This window comes from Drosophila ficusphila, unplaced genomic scaffold (assembly GCF_018152265.1).
Source record: "Drosophila ficusphila isolate 14025-0441.05 unplaced genomic scaffold, ASM1815226v1 contig_412, whole genome shotgun sequence".
Classification (NCBI taxonomy): Eukaryota; Metazoa; Arthropoda; class Insecta; order Diptera; family Drosophilidae; genus Drosophila; species Drosophila ficusphila.
The window spans coordinates 62,673-76,165 of NW_025064326.1; the positions used below are offsets into that span (position 1 = coordinate 62,673).

Genomic DNA, 13,493 nt, shown 5'->3' on the forward strand with positions numbered 1-13,493 from the left:
GCATCGACGTCGACAGACCAAGTTCCACAAAAATGTATCCCAGTCATCCACGCACCAATTTTTCGATAACTTCTTTTTTGGACGGCTTGCAATTTGGCTTGCCACGAGCATTCAGTTTCGCTGGATACTTGCGTCGAACCGGGTTGCATTCCGTTGACCATTTCAAACAATTGGCAATGGCAGCTGTTGTGGCAAGCCCAAGACAGGAACACCAAGGGAAAGCAGGAGGAATGGAGGAAAAAACCGCGATTGAGGTTTAATTTAGAATGTACACAATGCTACTGTGGCGCGGAGGCATCGATTCCTCGGCCCTCTGTTGAACAAAAGTACACCCTCGGAATATTGATAAGCTCTGTCTAATTTGCGCCTGTCTTGGATAATCGGCGCAGGCCAGTGGGGACAACATTATGTTGTAAATTGATGCAACTGGACTTGTAACAATTTTTCCCACCTGCCAAAACTCGTGCAACATGACTTTCCTGGGATGACAAAAAATATTTGATCGTATTCCAAAACCAAGATGTTACGAACTTTTTGGGACAATCTAGCAATTTTACCTATTCAACGAACTATCTAAAGTTTCGTAACTTTTTTCGATTTCCAATCCTAACCGAGGATTTAATATTATTAAGTGATCTAATATAGGCCGGTTCCTGTATTTTACTTGAAATACTTTCACAGCTGATTCTTTCGGAATTTTTCCATATGCTCAGTAGGGTCGGAAATGTCTATTTTAGCGCATTGCAGGGACATAAGAAATTAAGCCAAATTTGGTATATAGTCACATCAGTCATCAGTAATCCACTTTATTAGCAAAACGATCCATGGCATGCGTAACACGTACAAACTTAAACCATAAATAATATTTTTTCTTGGCAGACGCTTTGCTTCTTTCCTTGCCCAGCCTTTCAGGCTTGACGTTTTCGGTTTGGCTGATTTTACCACTTTTTGTTGGCCATGACAAAACAATGTCAACTGTCTTTGGAAACACATGTAGACATAAACGTCAACTCAGGACAGTCTGCCAAGCAACGACTTTTGCGCCATGGCGATACTGTGTCCTTAATCGATTATCATTTTTAATAATCATATTCCGAGGCCCTTCAGGCAGCCTGACTCGAAGGAGCAGCGTCGTCTTCGAGTAGACAAGCTGTGCATGGGCAGCCTCTGAGTCGACGTCCACTAAACATTGACATTTATGAGCCGGAGCTCTGCGCACTAGGCCTTAACTCCAGGGCGCAAAGCTATTTTAATTGCAGAACAATCTGTTCGGACGGATAAGTTTGGAAGAGACCAAATTGAAATTCCATTTTGGGGTATTTGCTTTATCTAGTACATTTTGTGCATTTGCAAAGAGCTTTCATTTCAAGTAACATAGTTACGTGGCCAAAACGATTATATTTAGGGGCGTGGTTCCTCAGAGCGCTTCCAGGCACTTATAGCACGTTCCACTGCCGAACGGCCTTAAAAAACTCTTAATTAAACAAAATATAACTTGTATAAATATGGAGCTTACCTCGATGCCTTTTTAAAACTTGGCTGCCTTCCATTACAACTTCCCAAAGCTTGATGTCTCCACGGATATTTACAATGTTCACACAATCTGGCTTCATTTGATACTTAAAATTAAATAAGGACTTATTGTTAACAAAAAGTTCGTAATAACTATCTCTACACACAATAACTATGACAAAGGCGCCGCCAGGTCTTAGGCTTGTATTTAGACGCGACGCGGTGCAGTTGACCCACTTACCATTTAAATAGGCGCGTCGTGAAATTATAACCTTACCGATTTTGTCATTTCTGCTCCGCAAGAAGCAGGGGCTGAAATAAAAGGACACTGTGGGTTGCGGCCAGATTTCCTGACCTTTCTGGATCGCTATACTGAATCTTTGGGGCATTAACCGAACGCGACCTTCGATCCGAAGGGCCCGACCTTCAATAAGGTTCTTATCTTTCCCCAGCTTTCCATAGAAGGGAAGGGGCAGGCTGGGCTGGTACAGGTATTTCTTGGATGACATTTTTGCAAGAGAAGATAATACCTTCCAAGCGTTTTCCAGGTTATCGCCATCCTCAAGAAATTTTGTTACAGCCGTATCGTATAAAAGTGGAATAGGTCGTGGCAATGAGTGCGTTAAACGTATAGGATACTCTGAGACGTAATATGTATCGATTACAATATTAGCGACATCGCCTAGTACGTCCACAGCTTCGAGCCACCGATATGGCATACGGTGAAGATATTTTGCAAAGTGAAAACCGTTCACTGAAATCAAGAAACCCTCCTCAGTTAGCAATATTTGCATCCAAAAAGACTGTCCGCGGGTCAGTTGAAAAGATAGATAAGAGGAATTCTCCTCGGGACCCCACTTTCCCTTAAGGCGTGAATTGCGCGTAATATAGTTCTGAGGGAGTCGCGACCCTACTTGCAGGAGCACATCGCAGTCCTCGCTCATTTCGCTCCCTTCTTTTGTAAGAAAATCAATGACAAAATGTTCACATGCATTGAGAATCATTCCGTGAAAGACGAAACACAGCCCAGGCCTCGGGCATTGGAGCACTTTAAAGTGTTTGCGTCGGTGTGCCGAAGAGCGGTCTTCATAGAACAACGACATATCATCCAAGACCCGCCGTAGAGCCACTGTCCCAGCTCCAGGATAAACGCTCATAAACTTTCTCTCCATGTTCATAGTCAATCCGTACGTTGAAAACCAGGATTTTGGGTTTTAAATAGTATTAACAAAATATAAACGAATTGAAGGTACTCCGATTTTGACGAAATAGAAAACGACACTAATATCCGAACGTTCAAAATTTATACATCCCTATTTTTTCCCAGCCAAATATCATTTACAATAAGGAAAATCGGACATTGTCCTTCTTTAATTGTTACAAAAAATATATTACATCACTTAGAAAAGATTAATAGTAAAACAGCTGCATATTTCTTTTATATTGTCTTATTGTTTCTTACTTATATAATAAAATAAAAATACAATAACATTTAAGCTAGTTGAAGAAGCCCAGCTACAAAATACTACTAATTATCATCATACAAACATGGGTTGTGATAGGCGCGTACATTCCTGCCCTTTATCATAGGGTTGTGTTCCAGCGTTACGTTCCACAGCTTAACATCTCCTTGTATGTAGACGGTGTCGACCAGTGCAGGGCTAACCTTGTATTTAAAATCCGTCATAAATTGCCGATTGACGTACACCTCATAGGCGGTTTTGGTGCAAACGATCGCCAAACTAAAAGTTCGACCCGGACGGAAGTTTGTGTCGAACTCAGAACGCTCCTCTTGTGCCCAAGCCCCATCAAACCAGGCATTACGACACACGACCGCCTTTCCGATGGCGCCGCTGCTAGCTTTTGAGAAACGGGGGTTTAGGTGGAATGCTATGACTGGATGTGGCCAAATGTCCTGCCCCTTTTGTAGGTTTATGTAAAACGAGTGCGGTAGCAGTCGTACACGCCCTTCAATCTTCAAGTATCGACCTTCGACCAACGATCTTGGAGGCAGTGCCCCATAATAAGGTAAGGTAAGACCGAGATCATTTGAATCGTGTGAACTCTTTGGTGAACTGTCCGACTGTGTAATCGGCGCGCTAATAAGGCACCACTCGTGAGGTATTTTAACAGCCTCCTCGACTACGGAGTCAATTTCATCAAACTGATCATTTATGTTAAGCTCTATGTTTTTTGCTTCTGATTCGGGAAGTCGCTGAGGATAGTTTAAGACCAAAGTTCGATGCATTTCGACGTTACTCACGTCGCCTTTGACTTCTAGGATGCGGACATCTTTGTAAGGAATCCGGTGAGTGTACTTTGCAAAGTGCTGACCGTTTACCGATATCATGTAGCACGCGTCAGTAACGAGCACTTGAATAGAAAACTTCTCCCCGCGACTAAGAAGGAAGGGTAACGCCGAGGAAACTTCCTCGCTGCCCCATAAGTCCTGTACTTTGGTATTACGAACGATGTAGTTTTGAGGCAGCCGAGGATTAATGTGAAGAGCCACGTCACGCGATTCGTTGTTATAAACAAGATTGATGGAGAATCTGAGGAAGGTAAAAAAGGTTATATATTTATAGGCTTAGGAAGGTGGCCTCGTATATTTAGCTTACCTCTCGCAGTTCACTGCCAAATTGCCGGTAACGGTAAAACTGATTCCTTCGTCCAATTGGCCAATTTCGTCGTTGTAGTACTTTGGCACTGCATCTGCGTATTCATAAAATGAAGCCTACAAAAAACGATAGATGGAAAAACTTTAACACTACACTTGATGTATATTACAATACTGGATGTTTGTTTAGGAAGTTCTTGGTAAATATCAAGAAAGGACAACATTTTCTAGTTCCGATAAGTGTAAAATAAAGCAAACATTCCTGGCCTACTGAAATAAAGGCTACCACCCTTATATGGTGCATCAGTATGGATTGGGTGCGCGCACCTTCCTTAAATTTTCTATGTGGCAATGAAGTTTTTTTTAACACAAGCCAACTTTTTGTATTGTGCCGTTTGAACTGTGTGATAGCTGTATTTTATAAATCCCCTAGCCGAACAAAGCCTTCGCCGAAATGTTAACTGCTTACCTCATTCAAACCACCCTTTTTCGCCTTGGTACAACAGCAAAGCAATTTTTCACACATCATTCTAAGACACATTTTACGTCTAAGGGACACTCTCAGTCCTAGAAATCAAGGATTCAAATATACACTTATTTTAAACATTGTAATTTTTTAAATTTTAAGTGGCTTTGTATTTTTAGTTGAACAATTCACTCGCTAACAGTCCTCCAAATTGGTTGAATAGAGTTTCCTGCCAATTGGGCCGTTGTTATTATTTGTTCGTTTGTTTCCGCTTCGCGAATGAGTCGTACCAAGAGAATAAAAACTACACCGCTATGACAACGCGAAAAAGCTTTTTAAACTTGTTCAACAAAAGGCACTGTATACTGAATACTTAAAGATGCACAAGCAATTATTTACACTGCGAGTAAGCTGCTGATTAAGCTTGTGTCAGAAGTTTGTCGTCCAATATGAGAATGCCAATAACTATAGATAATTACAAGAACCTTGCCTCGACTGAGAACAATATAAAGCAAAGTTTGTGCTCCACCTTTTTGAACCACCACTGTGGTTAACAGCTGGTAAAAGCTCCCGAACCAAGCGAATGGGGGGATGACAGTGGAGCACGCTAAACGTCAGAGCAAAGACACAGAAAGAGAGGAGCAGGCACACAATAGATATGTATATATAAGAATTCACACATTCAGTATAAACATACTACTGAAATCTGGGCGATAACGCTGGAGTTTTCTGGTTACGTACTTTAAACTCATTTCCATCCACCACCTCAATGTCGCTGAAGCTATGTAAAGGTACTAGGTGCTGGCTCTCAGCTTGCTGAAACCTTAGGTGAAGATCCTTCCTTGTCTCGTCCATACTGCAATCTGCACCCGCCTCAATGGCTGCAAAATCGATGTCTGTCCTCCTTTGCATAGTGTCAGGTTCAACCATGGACTGACGCAACCAAAACTGGCGGCAATGAAATCTAAACAGTTGCAACCGGCGCTTGCTACGGTAATAAATTAGGCTTCGTTCGATATTAAAGCCGTTTTGCCACAGCGCATCTGTCAGATTGACGAGTTCGCGAACCGAGTGGCAGGCCAGAAGTAATATTGCCGTCATACTAACAAAAAAAACATGGGGTTAGCGATTTTACGCGATGCAGATGCGAATTCTGGGACAGCTTACGCTCTTCTCAAGCTCTCCAGCTCTCTCACTCTCTTTTGGTTGATGTACTGTCAGTGGGGCTATTTAATATAGTCAGCTGCTTATGGCTATTGCGTTTTTTTATACCTCGACTATTCCTAAATAGTTTTTATGCTGGTCTGACCGGGGCCACGAATAGCTCAATACTTTTTATCGACCCCAAAATAGCTTTTACGATTCTGATAACGTGCGTTGTCCACGCATACATACATGCATGGCGCATGGGTGGGGGTGCTTATACATATACGTATAATACACATGGGGCTTTTCGAAATATGCGTCTATGTCTGTACAGGCGTTGTCTTTCACAAGTTGCCATAACAGATCTGGGGCTTTTTGTCAAAAATGAATTTATATTTTCAGTAATTTTAACTTACATCCTTATTGATAAACCGCAGATACTCTTCATCCTCGCTTCGCTTTCGTTTTCCACAGCAGCAACTCATCTTGTTCTCTAAAACAAATATGTCTCAGGAGAACAAAAATATAAACTATTTTAAGTTTTTTAATGTTGTTCACTGGTTAAAATCGCTTCACTATCACAAGTTGGTTGCTTAATTTTAATTTTAATCTACGATTTCACGAAATTTAATGGCAAAACGTTCTTTGATCTGTTGAATATAATATAATTTAGCTAAAAATATTTTGCTTGCTCAATTTCAGCAACCGCTAGCCGTCGCACGGCTTTTTGAACTGAAACTTTGCTTTGCAAATATTTATCAAGTGACTCGGTTGACTCAGACACTGCGGTGTCGGTTGAGTAATTTTGTAGAGACACATTCCTATGTACATGATCGGTTGTTTAATCTATGCTCTGGGATATCAGAAAAAATTAACTTTTAATAGCCGTTACAAAAAGCAGTTTAATTTATTGGTAAATGTTTAAGAAAAGAAAGAAAAAATTTCTGTTTTTAATGTTTTTTTCTCATTTCACATAAGTTTGTTTAAGTCAGAGAACTGTTCGAATTGTTGGTGAACATTAATGACAATAATAATTTATATTTACATATGTACTTGATAAACATAATGTATATTTCCTTTTAGCATTCATAGCATCTGGTTTGTAAACAATGTTGTTTTTGCAATTAAATATAATTATAAAAAGACCTAAAGGTTTAAAGACCAAAATTTCTTTTCAATTTAACACTTCGAAGTTTTTTTTTTATGTATACATCAAAAGATCAAGAAGCCCTTTAGTGCTTATTAATTCTTCAATATGTTTACAGTTGAGAGTATACTTTAAGTTGTATCGTTTTCAAATAGTTTTACTACTCATTAGTCAAAACGTTGGGTTGTGAGCTCTAGACTTTTACAATATACTAATACTAATTAGTAGTATATCTTAACAATTTTTTTTCATTTGCATGTACATTGTACACAGTTCAGTTTTTACAACGGGAGGAGCTATTTTTAAATTTGCTTAAAATAAATCTGCAAAAAATCAGCTTGTGTTTGGTAGAACAACATCTTAACGCTGCCGCGTCGAGCGTGTACCCATGGCATGCTGTGATTTAGCAGAAGGTCCTTTATAGTATTTCGATAATGTCTTGCTAGTGCGAGTCGGGCGATTGCTGCTGTTGCCATTCCGCCCTGCAGCCTTTTCTGCATCTGTTTTCAATGGCAAGTCATCGTCTTCATCCCATCGAATGTTTTTTTTTTCTTCATCGCCAGAATCCTCGGCCGTGGCGTCTGTCTTGGATTTACGACTTCGGCGATTTCTTGACGAAGAAGAACTAACATCAGTCCGCTCCGACGTTTCCCTGAATATTTGTTAATAATTTATAAGATATATGATATTTCAAACAAAAATATGTGAAACTCACTCTTTAACGGAAACTTTGCTTTCTTCCCCGGAATTTTGGCCACGATTCAGCAGGGCAAGTTCTCGCTCAGCAATGGCTTTTTTATGCTCGTCTGCTGATTCAGCCGAGTTGATCTTTGTTGTTGAGTCTGCCAGTTGCTTTACAGGTTCTTCTTGCTTGCCTCGCTTCAGCTGCTTTTGTTGCTCCTGGGCCTGCTTTATAGATCGTTTTAAAGCGCTTCTTAGGGTGTCCCGCGAACTCTCGGGCGCTATGTCCTTTCCTAACTGAGGAAGGCCGATTGCCTCCAAAAGCTTTTGTCCTAGCACTGCCTTGACTTCTGACTTTCGTGAGACCGCCCCAGCTTTGCTATTTTCAGTATCCTCGCTGGCCTCGTTCTCTGCGCCTGACTCAATGATTACAGAATGATCTTCTGCACTCGTAGACATCACGTTGGATTCGTTTGCATTTTCCAATACGGTACTTGTAGGTGCCTGGGACGGCTCACCTGCAGGTTTTACCTTAACTGTCGATTCATCCTCAATTTCAATTTTTTTCAATTGCCTTGGCACAGCTGACTCTTTCGAAGAGCACTGATCTTTTGTATTCTTTAGAGTTTGAGGTTTTTCTGGATTAGAATCTACTACTGTGGAAGGCTTTGAAGATTGAATAACAGTCTTACGCCTTTTAACAATTGGACGGGTTACGTCAGCAGGTGTTGATCGGGCTTGCGGAAAAAAGCTGACGCTTTCAGAGTATTCTTCAGCTGAAGGTTCGGCCTCTAATGGCGGCTGTGGTTCGACCAGTACAATATCTTCCAAATTAACTAAGCTGCCACTACGACGCCGGCTAGTGTGGCGCTGATCTTTCGGTACTTTTTGGTGCTGGTTAAGAAGAGAGATAAGCGCTTCGTTCAGCGCATCGGCTGGATTTGATCCGAATTGTGAAATAAGCTTTGCGTTAATATTAGATAGTTCATTACTAATATGCACTGCATTTGAAGCTGAAACCGTCGTTATCGTGCCCGACTTGTCTCCAATAGGCAAGTCGTGGGAACGCATCATTCGTGTGGGACGTTTTACTGAAACGCCGATCGCCTTTGTGTGCCGCAGTGGCGGCATTTCTTGCTCTGTGGGACTAGAAGGCACTAACTGAACCGACGTCTCTGGCGGCAGTTTGTAAGGCATTGTACTTGATAAGTCAGACAGGTTTAGTACATCCTGCGTAACTTGCACAGAAGTGGTCATGTTTGTAGAAGCGATAGCTGATGATACCGGTAGCTGATCTTGTTGCTGAACAACCGACAGCATTGGGGCTAAGTATGGGCCTAAAAGCTGGGTGAGATCTGTGTCTTGTAGGAGGTTATTATCCGACATAATAACAGCAAACTTGGAACTTTTTAACCGTGTCATTTGCTCTTCGCAATTTTCTGTTGTAACTGACCACTTGAGTGCCTTTAGAATGAGCATCAATAAGTCTGGATCTCTTATAACGCTTCCCAAAGAGATTGCATCAGTAAGGTTTCTTACGTTGGGCGCCGATTTAGATGCGGATGAAGCTGGCGGATCAACCGTCGAAAGTAAGTCCAGAGTGGCAGACATTACCTTGGATTTACTTGGTGCGTATTTTTTTAATTTCGGTGGATCCGTCTGAGGACTCAGTTCATCCTCCCTTTTCTTTTTTGGCGCCGCAAAAATCATGTGCTCCGGCAGAGCTTCTTCCACCGAAGGCTCCCCTCCATATTGGGGCACTAAAGTAGTAGTAACAAGTGGTCTTATACCATCAGCTGGTTTTTGAACTTGCGCCGACTTAAGCAGTGATACCTGTCCGCTCCGCATGGCCTTAATATTGTTCAGAGTGTTTTTGAGATTTCTGCTTTTCTGCTGAAACAAATTTTTAGGTAGATTAGGCATTCCTGCGTTGCTGGCGGTAAGAGTTAATGGCATTGAAGCTGTGTTTCTTATGTCCTTCCGACTGTTGATATTGGCCTTCCTCTCTTTACCGGACACGGGCACATTGCCTGTAATGCGACCATGGGTTTGGATAAAGTTTATTACTCCTCCTGGCCCCAGTTTTGTGTCTGGGTTCTTCTTGGGTGCACTTGAAGCCGATGGCTCGAAATTCAGAGGAACCAAAGAGGGAAGATGCTGCATGGAGCGCTGTGCTATAGACATGGGGGCTGATCCACAGAAGCTATCCATAAACACGCTGTTGCGTCGCGCCGGCACTATATTCTTTCCTGTTTTGGGAACATTGCCAGTGCCAGAGGATGGTAATGAAGCAGACAGAGGGCTTCCCCGACAAGACTCCAAATTTACCTCTCTGGCTTTCTGGCCCTCCTGGGGCCTGGACAATGTAGTGGTTGTTTCCGGAGCACGGGTCAGCATAATAGGACGGAATTCATCGGGCTGCCGCTGGTTTCCTTCGCTTTGGGCAGAAATCTGGGACGCTGGTGGAACGTTCAGCCGCGCGGCAGCTGCCTCGCGGTCATTCTTCGGCTGAAAATATGGGTCGATTAGGAACATAAGTACTTAAAACCCGAGGAGATCAAGACAGCTTACTAGTGTGCTAAGTAAAAAGTCCCGAAACACGAGCTGAGTGTGTTTAGCTATATTTGAGAGCGATGCCGTGGCCTCAACCTGCCGATAACAGGACTTGCATAGCACTTTGGGCAGTGGATCATCTTCAGCCACCTAAAAATGATTAAATTAAGAAACATTCCATTGTGAACTGCGAGTCAGCTGTTGCTTTGTTGACTTGATGTATGTTTTTAAAATTCGCGCTCAGTGGTGACCTCCAGGGATGGCGCATAACATTACCGGTATTTTTTGAGTTTCCGTACTAAATATTCCGTAGCGCGATATAACTGCCTCATGTTAATCCTCTATATTTACTTACATTTAAGTATAGGTGCCGCGATATTTTATCCTTCAGACCTTGTGTCTTGAATATGAACACACTCTCGGTAACAGAGTTAGTTTTGCTTTTCGTATTGGCCGCGCAAATGCGGCACAAGTGCTCAAACTGAGCATCCATATTCACAATTTCACGACGAGTTTACACACACTGCCATTTGTAATGTGGCTTGCCTTGCACTCCACTTCGTTTTCGTAAATGTACACTTGCAGTTTGGGAAAGTCGTCTGAGAGCAAAATGGCAAAACAAATGACAGAGTAAAAAACAAATAATAACAAACTGTAACTGTATGGAACGTTGAAAGTGAAGAGCGCAAGTCCGCATCGGAGAGAGAGAGGAGCAAACTGATCTTGCTCTCAACTCACATTTCGCTTTCTTCTTTTTGCGTTGTCCGCACTCGTTATGCTATGTTTTTGGGAAAAATATATTTTTCTCCCGAGTTCTTTGTTAAAATTATTTCGCGGCGTAACTTGTTTATGAAGAACGCCTCCCACTTGCTCTCCGGGGGTAATGCAGTAGTTTCATTCACTTGAAAAATACTTCTGCCACGCCGATTTCACCAGGGTTCACTTGCGTGTCGACGAGAAACCGAAATAAAACTGAGCGAAATAAACGTTGCTGCTGTTTGCCATTACATTCACCACCACCTATACCAGTGCAATTGCACACGCACACAACCAACCGCTTACGTACTCTTCCTCTTCGTCTGCTCTCGCCTACGTTGTTCGTTGATGAAAGTAATGGTGTGTGCGTGCGGCCTGGCTGTTGCTTATACTCACACATACAAACACCATTTTCGTATCTGTTTTTTTAGAGCTGTGGTGCAAGTGTGTGTGAGTGCCTGGCCTTCCGTCTGTTTCGTGTCGCACAGCCAGTTTTCCGCTCTATCCATGTGCCCTCAATGGTGCACTTGTATTTGGACGAGTTTTCTTTTTAGCATGTTTTTCTTTTGGCCCGGACAAATAAAAACATTTGAGAAAGTTTTGTAGTGCAACGGTTTGAGCTGCAATATAACATTTTGCATTAATCGAGCCTAGGAGGAGCGGGCGGACTCGTACACCACCAGTTGATCACAAGTTGATAGGTAACACGACTGTAATCGCCAAGATCAGAATTAATGGGCACTAAACAGTCGATTTATTTGAAAGTCGATTCGTTTGCCAGTGTTGGTGCCGCTGACTGCTTGCTTGTGTGTGAGTGACTTAGTACGCATTTGTGCTTGTTCCTCTTCTATTCTCTATTCTTGCTATTTTTTTATGTTATCATGCTTTCTAATATGAGAAATACCGAAAAACTTTGTATGCAGGCGCACCAAAAAAAAAAAAAACAATAAGGAAAACTGGGAATTACCCATTTTTTTTTTCCAACAAAGCAATTTTAAGACATCTTTCGGTCACACTGTAGACCTAGCCATTTTAGATAACGGTTCCAAAGATGGGACAGCAAAGCATCTTTATTTGACTTAAAACAAATAAGTAGGCAAACGTTTTGTTAATTGTTTCATATTAATGTTTCTGAATATATACTGCGTTCGACTCAAATGTTTGTAATTAGTGTAACTCAAAACCATAGACTTTTTACAACTACCCAACCTCCTATAATTGTAGTTTTCTAGTGTTCATAAGTAGCTAAACATAGATACAACTCTCCTTCTTTATAAAACAGGCTTTGTACTTCTGTATGAAATATACTTACCGAAGTTTTGTATGTATTCATTCGCCGTATGGTATGCAATGAATTTTTGTAAACGGGTAACTTCCGCGTTTCAATTGGCAGACATTAATAAATGCCGTACACGTGTACCTATATTCAAATAAATTTTCAACATAGCAAACACGAGTTTCCAAATTGGTCAAAGAAAAAACCTACCACAGCTGTATTGAAAACCTTTTAAACTTATTATGTATACAGCCTGTATGTGGCCCCCTGATTATGGCAACGTCTTTGTTATTTTAAGGGGGTTGTGCATATGTGTGGGTGAAATTCATTTAAAACAGGAGTATATTTAGTTTTAAGCATTTTTTTATATGCAGCATACGAACAGGCCAATGCCGCTAATGAAATAAAGATGCAAGCTTTCATTGTAGTCAAGCATACGTTTAGGCTGAAAGATTCGGTTAGCTACGAGTTTAAAATAACTAACACATATCTTTTGTTTTGAAGTTTTTATACTTTATAATTTATTTAGAAGCTTGAAACGCAGTGAAGGAAACACCCCCGACCACACACGGTACATATATATGTTCATCATCAGCGGTGTAACTTTTTCATATATGTAGAAGGGACTTAACACTTACATATATTATGAGGTGTATCATAAACTAAAGTGTATGTTTACTTTAAAATAGCTCCAGATTTATTGTGTTTATAGGGTACCAGTAGAGGTAACCAATAAAATCTTTAGACGGGAAAATATGTTTGTGTAATTTGTGTAAAATAGTTAGAAATGCATAGACATTTTGAATTTTAATCTTGGGTCTGTGGAGCTTTCAAGAGCTGAGTTCTCGCCATCGCGAAGCATTCAACAACTTCAATTGGAAGTTGGGTGCGGGTAGCACATTGTGAAAAATGTTTTGCATAGGCTGTTTGAATTGAAAAGGAATTGAAATTAAATTTGGTCAGGCAGGGGCCGCACCTTCAGTATCTCAAAGTTGGTTTGTCATATTGTACTTGAATTGAATTATAAACCCAAAACAATTGCACTCAATTTGATAGGATCAAAAATCTTGAATTTGGTGTATGCGCGCTCTTAACTTTGTGCTGTTTGGGTGGGGCAGAGGATGGCTGGTATGGGTTTTTTAAGACAAGTCATTAAAGAACACGCCTATTCGTTATTACAGAATGCTCTTCCACGGATTAAATGTCAAGTTGGAAAGGCTTAACCAAATGAACAGGTAGATATTAGTTGCCAATTAAGAGCATCATTCCACAGTGTATTTATTTAACTATGATTCCAATATCCCGACTTCGATTTCTAACATTGTCGACAATCGTAATT

At 41.2% G+C, this 13,493-nt stretch overlaps 3 protein-coding genes across 7 annotated transcripts; all 3 read right to left on the reverse strand.

Moving 5' to 3' along the window:
• Positions 1 to 1,304: 1,304 nt before the first annotated feature.
• On the reverse strand, positions 1,305 to 2,769 carry LOC108091422 (galectin-9B). Its single transcript, XM_017190613.1, has 2 exons — positions 1,517 to 2,769; positions 1,305 to 1,463 (listed from the first exon to the last, which is right to left on the reverse strand). The coding sequence occupies exons 1-2, from the start codon at positions 2,688 to 2,690 to the stop codon at positions 1,402 to 1,404; spliced, it is 1,236 nt and encodes a 411-aa protein (XP_017046102.1). The 5' UTR covers positions 2,691 to 2,769; the 3' UTR covers positions 1,305 to 1,401.
• Positions 2,770 to 2,849: 80 nt separating this feature from the next.
• Positions 2,850 to 6,341, reverse strand: LOC108091528 (galectin-9). 5 transcript variants are annotated; one of them, XM_017190790.2, is made up of 4 exons: positions 5,763 to 5,907; positions 5,337 to 5,697; positions 4,131 to 4,246; positions 2,850 to 4,064 (listed from the first exon to the last, which is right to left on the reverse strand). In XM_017190790.2, exons 2-4 carry the CDS (start codon positions 5,694 to 5,696, stop codon positions 3,041 to 3,043), a joined length of 1,500 nt encoding a protein of 499 aa, XP_017046279.1. In that variant the 5' UTR covers position 5,697; positions 5,763 to 5,907; the 3' UTR covers positions 2,850 to 3,040. The 5 variants fall into 5 exon arrangements, with proteins under 5 accessions (XP_017046279.1, XP_017046281.1, XP_017046282.1 ...); XM_017190792.2 differs by lacking the exons at positions 5,337 to 5,697; positions 5,763 to 5,907 and adding exons at positions 4,599 to 4,696; positions 4,995 to 5,075; XM_017190793.2 differs by lacking the exons at positions 5,337 to 5,697; positions 5,763 to 5,907 and adding an exon at positions 6,158 to 6,341.
• Positions 6,342 to 6,576: 235 nt separating this feature from the next.
• On the reverse strand, positions 6,577 to 11,100 carry LOC108091527 (apical junction molecule). The gene is made up of 4 exons (XM_017190789.2): positions 10,478 to 11,100; positions 10,141 to 10,272; positions 7,604 to 10,077; positions 6,577 to 7,540 (listed from the first exon to the last, which is right to left on the reverse strand). Exons 1-4 carry the CDS (start codon positions 10,613 to 10,615, stop codon positions 7,249 to 7,251), a joined length of 3,036 nt encoding a protein of 1,011 aa, XP_017046278.2. The 5' UTR covers positions 10,616 to 11,100; the 3' UTR covers positions 6,577 to 7,248.
• Between the last annotated feature and the right edge of the window lie 2,393 nt (positions 11,101 to 13,493).

Bases quoted from the DNA above. Each gene is read 5' to 3' on its own strand.
- LOC108091527 (XM_017190789.2), bottom strand. From the start codon at position 10,615: ATGGATGCTCAGTTTGAGCACTTGTGCCGCATTTGCGCGGCCAATACG. The intron at 10,273-10,477 runs GTAAGTAAATAT...AATCATTTTTAG, and splicing joins CGCGGCACCTATACTTAAAT to GTGGCTGAAGATGATCCACT. The intron at 7,541-7,603 runs GTGAGTTTCACA...ACAAATATTCAG, and splicing joins AGCAAAGTTTCCGTTAAAGA to GGAAACGTCGGAGCGGACTG.
- LOC108091422 (XM_017190613.1), bottom strand. From the start codon at position 2,690: ATGAACATGGAGAGAAAGTTTATGAGCGTTTATCCTGGAGCTGGGACA. The intron at 1,464-1,516 runs GTAAGCTCCATA...GAGTTTTTTAAG, and splicing joins AGTTTTAAAAAGGCATCGAG to GCCGTTCGGCAGTGGAACGT.
- LOC108091528 (XM_017190790.2), bottom strand. From the start codon at position 5,696: ATGACGGCAATATTACTTCTGGCCTGCCACTCGGTTCGCGAACTCGTC. The intron at 4,247-5,336 runs GTACGTAACCAG...CGTTTTTTGTAG, and splicing joins TGGATGGAAATGAGTTTAAA to GCTTCATTTTATGAATACGC. The intron at 4,065-4,130 runs GTAAGCTAAATA...TACCTTCCTCAG, and splicing joins TTGGCAGTGAACTGCGAGAG to ATTCTCCATCAATCTTGTTT.